The 16,602-nt window shown below is 33.3% G+C and overlaps 1 protein-coding gene across 1 annotated transcript; it reads left to right on the forward strand.

Moving 5' to 3' along the window:
• Positions 1–10,489: 10,489 nt before the first annotated feature.
• LOC117204100 (global transcription regulator sge1-like) lies at positions 10,490–14,941 on the forward strand. Its single transcript, XM_033441144.1, has 4 exons — positions 10,490–10,593; positions 12,351–12,445; positions 13,498–13,884; positions 14,457–14,941. Exons 1-4 carry the CDS (start codon positions 10,582–10,584, stop codon positions 14,653–14,655), a joined length of 693 nt encoding a protein of 230 aa, XP_033297035.1. The 5' UTR covers positions 10,490–10,581; the 3' UTR covers positions 14,656–14,941.
• The last annotated feature ends 1,661 nt before the right edge of the window (positions 14,942–16,602 follow it).

Consider the following 16,602-nt stretch of genomic DNA (forward strand, 5'->3'; position numbering starts at 1 on the left):
ATACAATTTTTATTTGCACAATTTGTTTCGTAAGTTAACAAGTTATAGATCTAGAATTTGAAGTATACGACTTTGTATAAACTTTCACTACCCGCATATACATAGGTATATGAACGCGTGTGCGTATCTATATCCACTATTTATTACTTTGTCATAAATACAACAAGTGATTGCTACGAATTTAACTTGCGTCAAATCATGTTAAAGTTACAAACGTTAATGAATCCGTACAAGGGAAAACGAGTCTCATTAAGCAATGTCGGTAAATTCATTCACTGAATCATCAAGTGGTAAACTTTTCAAACCTTGGACGGATCATTTAATTTCGTATCGAGGCGAAAGCGTTGCTCCTCGTGATTTCATTTACAGTTCGTTGGAATTTGTGATTAATATCGGAGGGGAAATTTACTATTGGCAATTCTAAGGGTCTCTGATGAAATTTTTACACAAAAGTCATCATTCTACGATCATTCTGATTCACCACTAATACAATTTTAGCATCTTTTATGTATTAACGCTAAAGCTACCAAGATACGATCGAAATGACAAATTCGAGATTTTTCATAGAAATTTTATAGATTTACCGCGGTGCATTTTCGATAATTTGAATATTCCTTTGCAAAATACATGGATTGTAAGCGTATTCTATAAATATAAAATATACTTTTAATTATTATTTCTTTTGTAGAAGTTTAAGTATTTTAGTCGTCGATAATTTCAATGCCGATGTAAACATAGTAAAATATATATCTTAATAGATCACAAATAATACGAGCTCAGTGATGATCCTTGCTTCATTTAATTATTGATATTTATAATCTTCAACAATTTCATATTCACATATTAAAAAGTTTTTACTTTAATTTCTTTGCTACAAGTTTCATATCTTACTGATCAGTAATTCTAATGTAAAATCTCTAGACAATTAAACGCATATTGTATGGCTATACACGTAATAAGCGTTCATTCCTTCAAGGCAAAAAATAAAGCAAAATTCTATCGCCGCGGGTTGTTCCAAGCGCAACAGAATCCAAGAAAAAAAGAACGCTAAAAGCCGGGTTATTGATTGCTGGCTCGGGGTATAACGATTCACGCCTTTGCACCCTCTGAATATTTTTATTTTGGATTCGACTGACGTCACGAGTAATTGTACCCATAATACATACTTTCGCAGAGCCTCCGATGCGCTTTTATCGAACGACCGAATGTCGATAATACGCCGCCATATATCAATTTTGCCGTGGCCCAGGAAGAAAAGAGGAAAGCGGTAATAAGATCGAGAGAATGTTGAATGTAGTGCATTAAATATTCATTAAACTCCTGCGAGAACCTTGGCAGGATTGTTTATCGAAAGTATCCCTTGTCTTTCCACCATTTATTTTTCACGATATACGAATATTGTTCTGTAAAATCAATATTTTTTCGAGAAGATAATTTCGTGGAATTGTCAAATCTTGGTTCGATCTAAGTTCGAAGGTTTAATATTAATTTTTTAAATTTGTAAAGTATATTTCGTTATTGTGGGCAGTTTATGTATAATGATTTGTAATAATATGAGAGATAAGAAGAAACGGAGATCAATGTCCAAGAGAAAATTCTGGTTCTCATAAACTACGGAAATTGGTATTCAGTCGAACATCTGTCCAAAGTAAGTTTTAATAAACCGAAGAAAATATTCAACAAATTCACAAAAATCCAAAAATGCAAAATTTTCATTTCCTAAAATTCCATGAAGTATTTATCTCACGATGAAATTGATTTCGATGGTATGGCAAAACTCACAAAATAAACTACCAATTATTAATTACGCTATCGACAACCTATCGCGACAAAGATAAAAATTGGACATTTAATAAATTTCAATCCCCTTGTCTATTATATTTTAACATAAATCGTATAATTAACAAGAAAATAAGCAGCCTCACCGCTATTACAGCCGGTTACATCTAATTAATTCCCCTTTCCATCGACTTTAATTTCACTCCTGTTGCGAAATGCATCGAAAGAAACACGACATCGTTCATTTTTCTAACCTTGGGCGTGGTTATTGCGAAAGTTTTCTAACAATAATCGTAATCCACATATTTCATTGCACTTGAAAGCCCTGTCAATTTTCGTTTGGATCAGATACGACCAGGCACAGAAAATTACAGGCCCGATGGTGCTATTGCGCGTCCTATTACCAACTGAATCGTTTTAATTGGACGCCACACAGAATTTTCATTTACATGCGAGCATCGCGGGAAAATATACGACTCTTGACTTTTTAGCTTTCATACGGCCAAGGTATTTGAGGCTACTTGCTGTTTAAATCGGTGAACACGCCGGGAGCGTGTTGTTAAAGCTGTTTAAGTGCAAGTTTTCCTGCTAAGTGAAGTCAAATTATCTCTTATTATACTTTCTATATTGCGTACTGTATTTTAACTTATCTGTAATGTTCGAGTCTATTCTGAGGCATATTATTAGACGATTTCATGATTGTTGTTTTACAAAACTTGTAGGTCAATTGTGTATATTAGCTGAGATAATTTACTACTGAAGAACATAATACTGTTTGTAAACATTGTTTAGAGAAGAATTTCCTCAGTTGTAATTCATGTGTATAAATATCCTTCTATCGACTTTATACTTCACTTTTATATTTACAATTGATTAGACATTTCACAAGATATGATATCCTTCTTTCTAAATATAAATAATATTGTAAATATCCAATGGACAAATTAAATGATACGAATTTGTTACTGTTAAGAAGTAAATAATTAGTCAATTTCTGTCGAAGATAACTATTAGAAATTAGATATAGTGACAAAGTTCCAAATTAGAATATCCCACATTTTCACAAAAGAAAAAACATTACGAATATCATTAATTTTTAGTCAAATTTATAACGTACACACTTTTACGGGAAAAAAGAAATAGATTAAATTTGTTAACATAAATTTCCTTAATATTTTTATGGCGATATAATTTCAGACTTTAATGGTTCATCTTTCTTTCGTGGACTGAAATTTAATAAAGACGGTGACACATGGTATGCGTTATAAAGAACTTTTAACGACCACGAAGGCGGATCTGTCATTTAATTAAAATTTCGATTGCTACAACCTGGTCCCTTTGCTCTTTATAAATTCAACGCGTTTCTTTGTCCTCGTATACCTGAGCCACTCGGAAAACGGCTTACAGTTTGTCTCAATAGCAACGATAACAGTGTTGTTTCTGAAATTTATAAACGTGTGCAAATTATTGTTGAATGTTCGAAAATTGCAGTTATCCGCGATGTAGTATAGTTTATGGCGAGCTCGTGGTTTATAAAAAATATTTCATTTTGTAATATGGAAAATACACATAATGATAATAACGATAGCAATATACCATTGCAATCGTTCGTGTAATAATAATAAATAATTGTAAGAATCACGTCGTAACATTAAAATCAAATATCAACGTTTTACTTCCTTTTTGCCTCACTGTTCGAGATTTCATAAAGGTAGAACAAGTTGAGTGTTTCATTGCGAGGACACTTGAATATCATAAAAATAATGTTTGATTGTAAATCATTTAAAATTAGAATTCAGATCAGTTCGACGATCGTTTTCTTGATATTATTATGCTCCTTTCTACCTCGTGCAGTTAATTCGGTACGATATAATAAATTCAGTATCGCGATCGAGAATATTGTTGTTATTAATTACTGATAGATAGCGAACTGGTTTTATTATGCGGACGTAAGTAGTTTTATCACTGATAGAAAATGATTAATGATTTGCGATTGAAAGTACCTGCTTCCTATCCTAGTATCGCTTTTTTAAATTAGCAACAAGATTAAACATATTGATATTTTTCAAACAAACTAGATATTATCTGTTTTTAACAATATGGTTCTACTCTGCATTTTACTCTATAAGTATCGTCACAGGATTATCATCACTTTTTTAAATTCTATATTTTAATAAATATATTCACAAAATTTGTACAATACAAAAATGTAACGTATATGTGCATGTGTATATATATTACTAGAAACACGTTAACAGATGCTGGAAAATATAGAAAAAATGGATATAACTTAACGAAATATTTGTACTTCTTAAATAGTTATTTACAGAGACTTCTACGTAAATATAATTTTCTTTCTTTTTCTAAAAAATAAAACCCTGTAGTCTTATTACAGTTTTAGTGCACATTTCAATAAGAATTCGTACGTATAAGAATTTATCATCGAATATCTTTCTCAAAGTTTGTTAGTAAATATTAAGTTTGCTGTTAGTGTCATTGTACCTAATGAATTAATCCACTTCGATATGCTTTTTGTGTATCGGAGTAATTATAATCTGGATCTTAGAAGAACGCACGTAAAGGATATTAACAACCAACAAACCAATAATCACGTACAAAGATCTTAAATAAATCTTTCAACGTTTGCACACGCGATCTGCATGCGGAGAAGTGACATCTTCCTTAGCTACCGAAGGAACACCGCTAAATACCATGTTTCGTGCGTGTTTGCATCATTAAGTCCGCTGATTTATGCTAGTCGAACAAAGGCGCGCTTATTCGCGTCGCGAGCCAAATCGCATTCAATTGCAGGTGCACGCTCGGACCACGAACCGAATACGACACGGTGACCAATAATTGGCTCCCGATTATGATATATGGGAGAAAATAATTCGAGTGCAGTTTGACCGGTTACAGTGCGCTGCAGTACCATGATTCACTCTTGACTCAAGGGAGCGAACCACCGGCATAATTGTAGCCTCTGTTAGCATTATCATCGAAGCCCCGAAGATAACGCGCAATCAAGCTGAAATTCTTGTTATTTACACTCGCCATGTCGTAAGTAATGTGAACGATACGGTGAATCTGTAAGTGCAGACTGTTTCGATGCATCAACGACGAATGGCGCTTGATTCGAGTCATAGTACGAGCATCGTGCAATTTGCCGCGATTGTGATGTTAGGCTGATTTGAGGCTGCGCAACTCTTTCGCGAGAATTAATGACGACACTCGTAAGATCGTGAATTTGGCGAAGTTACTGCCCCAAGGTTGTATTGATCAAACTTATTCCGTGAATAATGTGGTTAAAATAATCTTTGCAATTCTGTCTCGCTTCTCATGATACCCTTCTGTTCTTGTATTATATTTCCATCACACATATTCGCGTCTGTATTTATACGAAAAATATATACAGTTGCTCATATATAATAAATATTCGAACATTCATAGAAATCTTTTATAAATATATGTATTATGCTTGTTACGCTATCGTAGGATTAAAGCAATATAACAAACATAAATAAGTACACATAATCACATCTCTGTCTCAACAAAAACGCTTAGTATCAGAAATACAGGCTTGTTAATAATTCTAAGAACAAACAACAAATCCGATATCAGGCGTTTCAGCTGATTTGTGTTAAACATAATTCTTCGGAAAATTAAAATACAGATGTAACAATACAGTGCAAAAAGAATAGTAATAGAGCAGAGAATACTTACTAAAGCAAAACACTTAAATGCCTTCTTTCTCAAACCGTGAATATTAAAAGTGATATCAAACCTTTGAGCAGTGATGTAGCTTCATTCACTACAAAAATACATTTTCCACCACATGTATTTAAAAAATACAACGTTCATTTTAGCATTTAGGCGCTCTGATTATGTAATGAAACGCTTATTTAAAACACTATTCGCTGGAATCCTGCATTTAAAATGCCGCAAAAATGACAAGCTTTTAAAGGAATTACTAGTTGAAAGAATCACAACCAATTTACTGCTTTCTACTTTAAATACAATTAATACAAATACAAATAGAACTAATTGCAGAATGGAATACCAAATATTGGAATCAGATCCTACTTTGAAAGAAACGAAGAGATCTACGTCGAAAAAGATAATAAAACAGGTAGAAATAGCTATTCTATTTCTCCAGTAGACGATACCTACCGCCAAAACGTGTCCCTAAATCGCGTATCACGGGCCCTTAAATTTACTTCATTTTTTCAATACGACCACAAGCTGGTATTCATTAGTTTCATGACTTGCCGTTTCATTGAAGAAATATACGCTAAATATATGACAGTACGGGCGAAAAGTTGGCTGCTATAATAATTTTCTTTTCATTATGTGTCCTCCCCGCCTATTTTATGTGGCGTTTTAATTTCGCATATCATGTGTAACGGTTGTAAAACACTCGCTGAACTTGGTAATCGAAATTTGTGTCGAACACTCGAATAGCGCGGTAATCGAGATTTGAATTAACGAAACGTGCAATCGGATTAAATATCGACAGTCACGGAACTTTCTGCACGCCCCAGTACGTGTAGCCCTCGATAAACCAGCGGACGAGTCAATTAAAGTAATTGCATGAATATACAACTCGGCCGTTTATCAGCTTTTCATCTTGTTATCTTCGTTTTTTGTAACGGCCATAGATTTAATATCGATAGCTATCGTTAAATTAGTAGTTCGTTACAAAAATATGATTGGTTACTTTCGATAGGTATTATTTAATGAGCGATATTATTTACAAATTCTTGTTATAAGTGAGAAATTTTGATGAAACAAAAATTGATAAAAGGCATGGATATAATTAGTTACGTGATAAAGCTATTTTTGAAAGACAAAGATCTTAAATTTCCGATGGCCAATGATTGAATTAAAAAATAGGACATTTGTGTCTAATTAAGATAACAAACTCTTTCAATATAACGCTTCGTTATATTGAAGATGAGAATCAAAATCAAACCTTCAGTATATAATGAACGTTATATAATAATTTTAATTCAGTTTAATTTATTTTTAATTTATTTCTAATTTTCCATTATTTCCCGTGAGTACCTTTCCTCTGTTTGCACCTATGCATCGCGGTAAAACCGGCAATCATTGGTCAGGCGCAATTTGAAGCGCCTATCTTTCTCAGCAAAGTGTCGTTCCCTTACGGTGAATAGGAGAACTTCATTCACAACTCCGATCAGACTATGTAAGTGCGTATTTACATTCATCCATTTTGCAATAGTCTTCGTGAAAAAATGTTAACATCAGTCATTTTTCAAGAAGAGCACTTTGAGTTGAATCAAAATAAACACTTTTCTCGAAAACCAAACTTTACCAGCATTTCAATTAAATATTTTAATTTTAGTACTATCTACGACTTGTTTAAATATTAAGAAGAATACATATTTTATGTAATTATACATATATTATATTATTATTTAACATTATATATATAATTATAAAAAATAATGCAATAACTACATATTTTCTTGTTTCATTAATTATTTCTTCATTATTATCGCCGTGTTTACTCAAAATTATTTAACCATTTCTTCAGTCAGTTAGTACATAGTTGGCCCTTTAAAAAATACTTAATCCTTAAAAATGTTATTATTTAGTTATCTCCTTAAAAAGTGTCATACTTTAGAAAAGTTTTGATACAATTTTGATACATACGACTTTTATTTCGGTTAGTTAGTATATAGTTGTCCATTTAACAAATATTTGATTCTTAAAAGTTACATTATTTAGTTATCTATTTAAAAAGTGTCATTTTTTTAAAAAATGTTGATCGAATTAAATAACCTTAATAATACACGCGACTTGCATGTCCAGAACTCTACTATATTTTAATTATCCATCGCGATTATAAAATAGGAGGTAGCCGTAACAAAAGAAAGTAACTTACTAAGTCAGTAATGTCGATTGTACGAGAGATAAGAAGACTGGTAAAACGTTTGTAGGATAAAAGAAGGAAAGTGAACACTTCTGTTTCAGTAGCATGAATACCGGCATTAATATCAAATTATGTCGTACGTAACAGCGTTGCGTAAACGAAATGAGCCTAACGTCCCTTCGATGGACGAGCATTGAACTCTCTTGCTACTACTCAATTGTAACGATAACTTCGTCCACTTTGAACGCCCTGTTTATCATTCCACGGCTATAAATTCCGGAGCACTGTCTTTTCGTACTTTCACTGCAAACCGCGTTCAGGCGTCTTCGTGACGTACCTATACATTACGATCACGATCGCTCGACAATGTTAAATCGTAAATCGTGCGATGACTCGAATGCCTTATTCGAAGTATTTGAAATATTGGAAAATTAGTTTAAAGGAGATAAATGCCATAAATATAGGAAAGACAGTGAAATGAATGGAAAATTCTCTTGGAATGGCAGTGGAGGTATATGTAGTTAAAGGATGTTTGATAGTGAAAGGAGCAACTAAATAGTAAATCATAGAAAAAAAGGAAAGGTTGATGTGGAAAATAAGGTGTAGATATTAGTAGGATGAAATACAGACGCTATTTTTATTATAATTTAATTCTAGTAATTAATTTAGTTAATAAACTTTAATAAAATTTTGTTATGTAAATCCGTAGACCACAAGATGTTAGTTTTGTACCGTTTTTTAAATGTAATGTACTAACGATAAAAATGAAGGTACTTAATTTTAATATTATCTTTTTCTAACCTGCAAGATCAAGACTTTATAAATGTTTATAAATTACATATACATATATGAACCAAACAATTATAAGGGTGTAATTACTAATATCAATTTTTTACATAAATACCACACATGAATTTTTAGATTACCATATAAATAATTATACACTGAACGATTTGTTTCAGTATTTTTTATATTATGCTTAATTTTGTATTATTTTAGTACCATTATATAATACTGAATTCTATACGTGTTGCCATTTCTGGAATTCTTATATCTGTCATAATAAAAACTGGCAAATGTAAGTGGATTATAAACACAAAGAATATTACATAAGAAGAGGGTGTCGTTTAAAAAAAAAAAAGGTATTTCTGAGCGTGAAAGGTATTTCTACAGAAATTGATTCTCACGGGCACTTAGGTTGCAATAGGCAAAGGAGTGTAAGTGTATAGGTATATTTCACTCTGTTCAGTCTTATAATGCTCTTAATACAGCCACGATAAATGTCAAGATGTTCTCTTGTATGATCGGGAACGTTCTCGGTTAGCCGATCATTTTGTGTATTTTGTGTAATTACGACAGTAACACTTCCCTTTCCATCTATTTCAAACAAGATAACAAAACGTAAAGACGAGTAGTCTAGTGGGAGTATTATTATACAAATTTTATTTCATTATCAGGGAATGGCTGAGAATACTGTTAAACATATATTCACAATAGAAAATATTAAATTTTCATAAAGCGTTTAAATATAAGTAATATATAAAATACGTAAAATAAACGTATAAATATATTTGTTTGTTTATATATGTATTACTATTATAAAAGGTAATATATTTATTAATGCTATAATACATATTAGAATACCAATTTCTTTTTCTAAGATATTTCTTTATATTTAATATTTTGTTTTGCTATGAGAATTAACACTAATTAACTTGTCGTAGAGACGTTTGCAAAGAAACGATTATAAGAAATGGAATTAGACTTCAAGTTTACTATACAGATACGAATATAAGAGATACATAATTTATTTTTGTGGAGATCACATGTAACGTCCTTGTAAAAAGTATGTATGTATTTTCCAGAAGATCACCTTGCAGAATCCTGTTTGTATAAAACGAATAAGCGGATATTCGGACAAACATATTTAGTCAAGAGCTTTCGCTTGAACGCACTTACAGGCATCATTACAGGTCTGTCAGTCAAGAAAGTAAATTTTCAACATTAACTTATCTCACTTAAATAAAAAGTTCACGGAATCTCTCAATTTACCAAATAACTAACATTAAAAGAACATAAATTTCTTTCAAATAATTATAACCGATCCTGCATATAAATAAACAAGTATTTAAACATATAAAATTAAAGACTCTCCAAAACATGAATCTATTGTAAAAAACATTTTGATATTGCATCAACAAAATCTTATAAATCTCAAATTTACAAAAGCAATCCAATAGATTCAAATCCACACTAAATTCTCCTTCAAATTAGTCAAATTACTTGAATTCAAACGACTTGATGTCGAAAGATTCGACTGTACGGAAATAAGAACTTCGAAAAATATATTTCAGGTCAAGCGAAGAACAAATTCGCGTTGATAAAGTAATTCGACTATTCTGGACTAAACTAGAATAATATAGCAAACAGCAAAGGATCAACACAATAAAACGTGCAATTCATTTCCTCTTTATCGGTTCTCCATACCACGTTCTCAACCAACATCACGCAAACAGCGATCGAATTACAATTCACACGTGGTAGTGCGAAAGTTTGTTCTTTTTCCGAAACATCGATTCTGGCAGTGGTCCCAATCGTCGAGCTCTGTCCGGAACGATTCGATGGTATCGCGGTTCCCCTGCGATCTGGTTTATGCAACGAGGATCACGGACCGAAAACCCTGGAGACGCGTCACGCTCGACGGTGAATGAAAATTGGCGTGTTAGAAAATTTTCAAAGTCGTGCTGCGGTGCGGTGAACTCTGGTACTTAGATCGCGACGAGGTTGAGGCGGTGGTCGGGCCCATGGGCGGGCCCCGCCGCTCCCGAAGGGGACCTATATAAGTTGACTCGCGGTCGGTATAACACGATCCTATAACACAATCGCGTCTGCCTCATCAGCGACGAAACATGCGTCTTCCCGTGAGTATTCCTCGCTTTTCCTCCTTCATCGATCAGTGTCTCATATTCACGGTGTTTCATTGTTTCTTGGGAATAACCGAGTCGTTCTAGTCGCATGATAATTGGATATGAGAATCGATATTATATTTGCAGTAGTGTCTTTTATTTCATTTGTAATTAATTTGAGTCTTGGGACAGTGTGTCGAGTTTAATGTTCGATTGTATTGGTGTTTAAATGGGTTTTCCTTCCTTATCGATTAGTGTTTCATTGCCACGGTGTTTCATTGTTTCTCGGATAGACTAAACGGGAATACGGGAATTGGGCATAAACCGGTTTGTTATTGGAGCTAGTGTTTTTTTAGTTGTAATTAATCGAAGGAATCAAACCAGTGTTTCGAGTTATTTGACTGTATTGGTGATTAGATTAAACGGATGATAGTTATTTGTAGCATTTAAGTTTCTTTTCGTTTCTTAATTTCGCAACATTTTTTTAAGAAAAGATTTGCAACATTTTTTTGTAAAGTTATCAGATAGTTGCTTCGCAAAGTTTCCAAATCTTTCCTTTCGGTTTTCGTAAACTTAGATTTTATTTTTATTTACTGATAGGATGCGTGGTATATGGTGAATGGAAGGCTTGCGATGCACTTTTCGTTTAATCGATGATTTTTTCATTAGGAAGAGCACTTTTTTGTGATGTTACTTTGCATTAACAGTGTCATCGTGTCAGACTTAGTCTCACAAATCGTTTTGTTGCCTTGTTCATGGCTTGATGGCTCATTTAAACACGTCCACTTTCCCTTTTTGTTATAATGGGGAGTAATAAGCATAGCTATTTTTATATAATTGTAAAATAATAACAAGGAAAAGTTGTAGAGTATTGTGAGTGAAATTAGCGGCTAGTAAACCTAATTTCACCCCTTTTGTAATTTCAGGATTATAGACCTCGACATAGATGTATGTAAGAAAGTAAAATTACAAGGATATCAATGCAAGATGTAGTGTAGATAATGTAAATTCATATACATTGCATAAAATGTATGTTTAACGAATAAAATATTTGGTTTCGATTTGAGAAAATTGTCTTCACATAGGTATTTTTTAAATCTTTCTGAAAATTCAATTAGTTTCTTTAAAATATTAGAACTCGAGCCAAACGCGCAATTTTTAACACTAAATTGTTCTCGTTTTGTATTACTGGTATTTGTTACTTTGGAATTTGTTATTCGCGGTTCGAATTTTCACTGATGAGACTACAAAGATAAAATATCTAGGTTATCGGATCGTGATTTATGCCTTTGCCTTTCTAACGCTTTAACAAAGGTGCTTCAACAAACATATCTTGTTACTTTTACTTTCCCGATTTAGTATTTACCTTATAAGGTACAAGTGTCTCCTTATTTTACACGTACGAAACGTGCTTTGAAGAAATTGAACACATCTTCAATTTAGAATTTAATATCAATTTCTTTCTCGTTCAGTCAAGTAATTCTTATGATTTTATCTTTATAGAAATATAAATTTCCATCGTGTATCGAATCAAAAACTAATCAATATTAATTAACACATATAAGATAAAAGTATTGGATAACGCAGAGTACTGTAAATTATAATAGAATGTCCTTTTCCTTTGCAAAATAAATTGTAAAAATAAATTGTAAAGGCAAATAAAAGTAGAAGTTCATTTAAACTGCGCAATCTCGACCGTTTTCCATTGTGCACGAGGTTATTGGAAAGTGATCCGCGAATGCCAACGATTTTATGCAAACTTGTGTCACCAGGTGCTGTCTCTCTTGTTCTGCATCGGCCTTGCGCTCGCCCAGCACAATCAATACCCCGTGACCACGCCGGTGCCCATTTTAAAGCAGATAAATAAGTGAGTACTGTTTCGTTATCACGACATAGATTTAAACCGACTAGAGGCAACGCTATATCGAATGTATCTTTCGCCCCGTTCCTTTATCAGAGACAATTTATCTCTTGACTCGAACTGCCGACTAAAACTGTGTGGTCAAGGTTTAAGAAAGGATTAAAGCTTTAGACGGTGTGTAGCAAGTTACATTGAATGTGAAACTGAAACTTTAACCAAAAAGGAAGTTCGGTATTCTTAAGTCGATTATAATTTTTACCATTAGTAGCCAAGAATAATGAAATGCTACGTATTGTAAGACATTAGTTAACATCTTGTGGGGAGTGGAAAAATATTGTAAAAAATGTAGATTCCATTATATAGTAATCTAAATTTATTAATCTTAATTTCTGTAAAATTACGCCATTGTAACATTTTCGCACGTGACAATGTTCGTGCAATGTATGACAATCTAGATAAATATATTGTGAAGCAATACAATGTGCATACTGTTAAAAGTTCATGCAACCCTCAAGGTAGGCGTTACTTCGAAGAGTTTCGTAAAAATATTCGTTTATCCGTAGTTTCAAGGGCAAATTCACATTTCCATGCAATTCTGCAATAGATAGGTTATTGCTACACAAGTATTGCTACACTAGTCTACTTCCGCGCGTTTTTGTAACTTTTCTTTGAACGCGATTCGAGCGTGACTGATACAAGGGATAACAAAATTCAATGAAACTATATGGTTGAGTATTACAGAATAGTATTGTACAACATTTCATAATAGGCTACATATAAAACATACTATTGTATTTGAAGTAAATAAATGCAGGATCTCTAACATCTATCGAATATTAAACTCAAATACTAATTCAGAATGTAACACGAAGATAAGGGTATAATTCCTATTTCGAAAATATTTTACGAAAATTAAGATAACTTCTGCTTTTAAAATATCTCCCAACATCTGCGTACAATCCAAAAATTCAAATAATTAAAAATTCCGCGTAACACGATATTCAAGAAAATATTTTCAAAAAAAACCTACAAGTACTAATTAATTCAATAATGACCAGACATAACGAGGACGGTAGCTACAGTTACGGATACGAGGCAGCGGATGGTTCTTACAAGATCGAATCGAAATATCCAACTGGAGAAGTATATGGAAAATACGGATTCGTCGATGATACTGGGAATATTCGAGAAGTGGAATATGGAGCGTCCAGACGCGGATTCGAACCAGCAGGTTCTGGTATAAACGTACCACCGCCAACCTTGACTGGTAACAGTATCGCAAATCCAAATCAACCCGAGGACGATGGCCAATATAGAGAGGACCCCTCTGTTTATTACACGGATCCTCGATATACAAACGGAGAACGATATGAACCTGTACCTCGTCAACCTTTGGTCCAGAATCAACCGCGACCAATTCCGGCACCGATCTATAATCCACCCAGGTAAGAAATTAATTATTCAGATCGAAAATCCTTACCTGATCCAAACCAAAGAAATTGACTATTCTGATCGAAAGTCAGTTTTTTTATCCTTGCGAAATATAGACACAACGATCGCATTTTAAAACTAAACTACAAACTTTAAAGACTCAAGAACTTTTTAATTATTAACGAAAATTTCCTCTATTCGATCAATCTTCGATCTAAATGAATTTAATCAATATTCAATATCAGTGATACGTTATTCACTGCAACGATTTAGCTTAAAGTAATGAAATATTATTCTTGTACCTAAATTTATATTCATAGCCACATCCGGTATCGCGAAGAAAAAAACTCTGTTCGCTACAAACTATGATTTTTACCAACGACATTGTTCATTTTAAAGCTTCGAAGAGAAATTTCCGTGGACAAAGAACACGTATCTACAACGAACCCTGTAAATGTCACGTGAATCTCAGTCGAAAGCGCAGTGAACGTGACTTGCACAACTGACAGCTACTCTTGACTTACAATTAGACTCGCGGGGCTAAACAATGAAATTAACCAACAGAATTTGTTCCCCGATTTTCCAGGTATCCTACGCAAGTGCAGTATCAGCCGAAGCCACAGTATCAACCGGAATATCGACCGCAGTATCAACCGCAATATCAGGCCCAACAACAGCGACCCGCGTATCCAGCCGCGCCGACTCAAAGCGGAATTCAAGGTCGTCCGGCACCCATCGATCCCAATGCCGGGTTAGCCTCTTACTCGGTTACTTACAGGCGATAGGGATCCTTCGATCACGTTAGCATGTGTAAATATTGCGTTATTCGTAGGCATTTCCGGGACGTGTTGCAGAGATTGTAGTTTGGGCCAGTTCGTTTATTTTTATTCGATTCCCAAACCATTAATTTTAGGCTGATTTTCTGATAATTAGGCTGTTACGTTTCTTTTCTTGGTGAATGTTAATATTTGAAGGACAGATATTTCTTTTATTTATTAATATGTCGATAGGAAGTTTAAAAACGTACATCTTGCAAATTAGGCAACATACTCATGATTTGTTTTTTTTTGTTAATGTAATTTTTATACATGTAGCTATTGTTTATTAAAAACATAGTTTTCAATCTATGTACATATTAATAATATATTTTTACTTGTCGATGGCATCAAATAGCTATAAAGATCGGGATATTCTTTTGTACGAACTATGAGAAAGTTAAAGTTTCTTTTTGTAATTGTTTAAATAATATTTACGTATATAAGCGGCATCTAAAATATTCATTTTACGCAAAACAATATCTGTTTAGCTCCGTTCTTTTTTACTCCTTTTAATAAGAGCAACAGTGTGAAACAATAATCCGTTACAATAACAAACATTGCATTAAACATCAATTTCTCGTCCTTCAAATGTTAGCTAAGCAGAAGTATCTCCATAGTGTAATTTATCTTCTATCGTCTCATAGAACATTTCGATATTCTTCTACATCTACGTTTTATCTTTCGAAAATTTCCTAGAAATCTTTTCTGCAGAATGTTGATATAAATCAACTGAGCTTTCGTATCGATAATAATTTGTAGAGCTGCTATAGATCACCCATATCTTAATATGGCATCGAACGCATCAATATTCAAGATAACAATCTACAGAACACAGGATAGTATGTTCAGGAAGACACTCTGCTACTTAATATTCTACACGATTCTCACTCTTACTTATCTTCCAAACACTTGGTAATACTCCAACATGTCCATTTAGACTCTGAAAGTAGTTCCTTTGTAAAATTCTACCTCTTCCTCGCCTTTCTACCTCTTCTCCTACCAGTTCTTTTTACTTGTTCTGTCTACCTCTTCGTTCTTACTTCTATGACTCATTGTCAGTTATTTACATTTCTTGTTATTTAGCCGTTTTTCTGTATCACCTAAACGCTCAAGGCATCATGTTTCACGATTATATTGTCCACTTCGCGTATATCATTTGACAATAGGAAAGAAATCTTGATTTGTGTACGGACGTATCTGCATCTACAATTTAATCGTCTAACTCTCATAGCACAGATTATAGTACAAGATTATGATAAAATGTTGGAAATTTTGTTAATTTCATCGGTATGAAAGTTGTTCACATAACGCTTAAGGATATCGTTTCATTTTTTAGTTCAATTTCTAATTTTTCATTTACTAAGCTGACCACTGTGACTTCCCACTTCCTCCATTTATCGTACGAGCGACACACGAAGATCTATAAATCCATACTTATCGATTTCTTAATTGTTATGTCATAATATTAATAGTATCTTATTAATAGTATATTTAATCATAAAATTATTGAAATAGATATTATATTATAACTATATACGATACTAAAATGCACTAGGGTCTTTAAAATATCAATTTGTTTATATCGTGAATATCATAAATAAAAAAATGTATCCTAGTAGATGCTTATGGGAATTGGAGGATTAAAAGATACGCAATATTCCGAGAGAAAAATCGAGAAAGAACGGAATGTCGAGGAACAAGCCTCGTTCTTCCGCCCCACCTTCGAATGGGATGAACAATTCGTGAGTTATGCGAAATGGAATCCTGATCATAATTCCCGTCAATGTTAATCATCCTGTCGCGTGGAATTACGAATGCAACCATGGCTGAACTTGACACGTTGGTAAAAAATTCGCGAGGTTGGCATAACTACGTGTGGCCTTCCGATGCTATCGATCGAACGATGCAAGCAAA

This window comes from Bombus bifarius, unplaced genomic scaffold (assembly GCF_011952205.1).
Source record: "Bombus bifarius isolate JDL3187 unplaced genomic scaffold, Bbif_JDL3187 scf7180000007977, whole genome shotgun sequence".
In the NCBI taxonomy this organism is placed as follows: domain Eukaryota; kingdom Metazoa; phylum Arthropoda; class Insecta; order Hymenoptera; family Apidae; genus Bombus; species Bombus bifarius.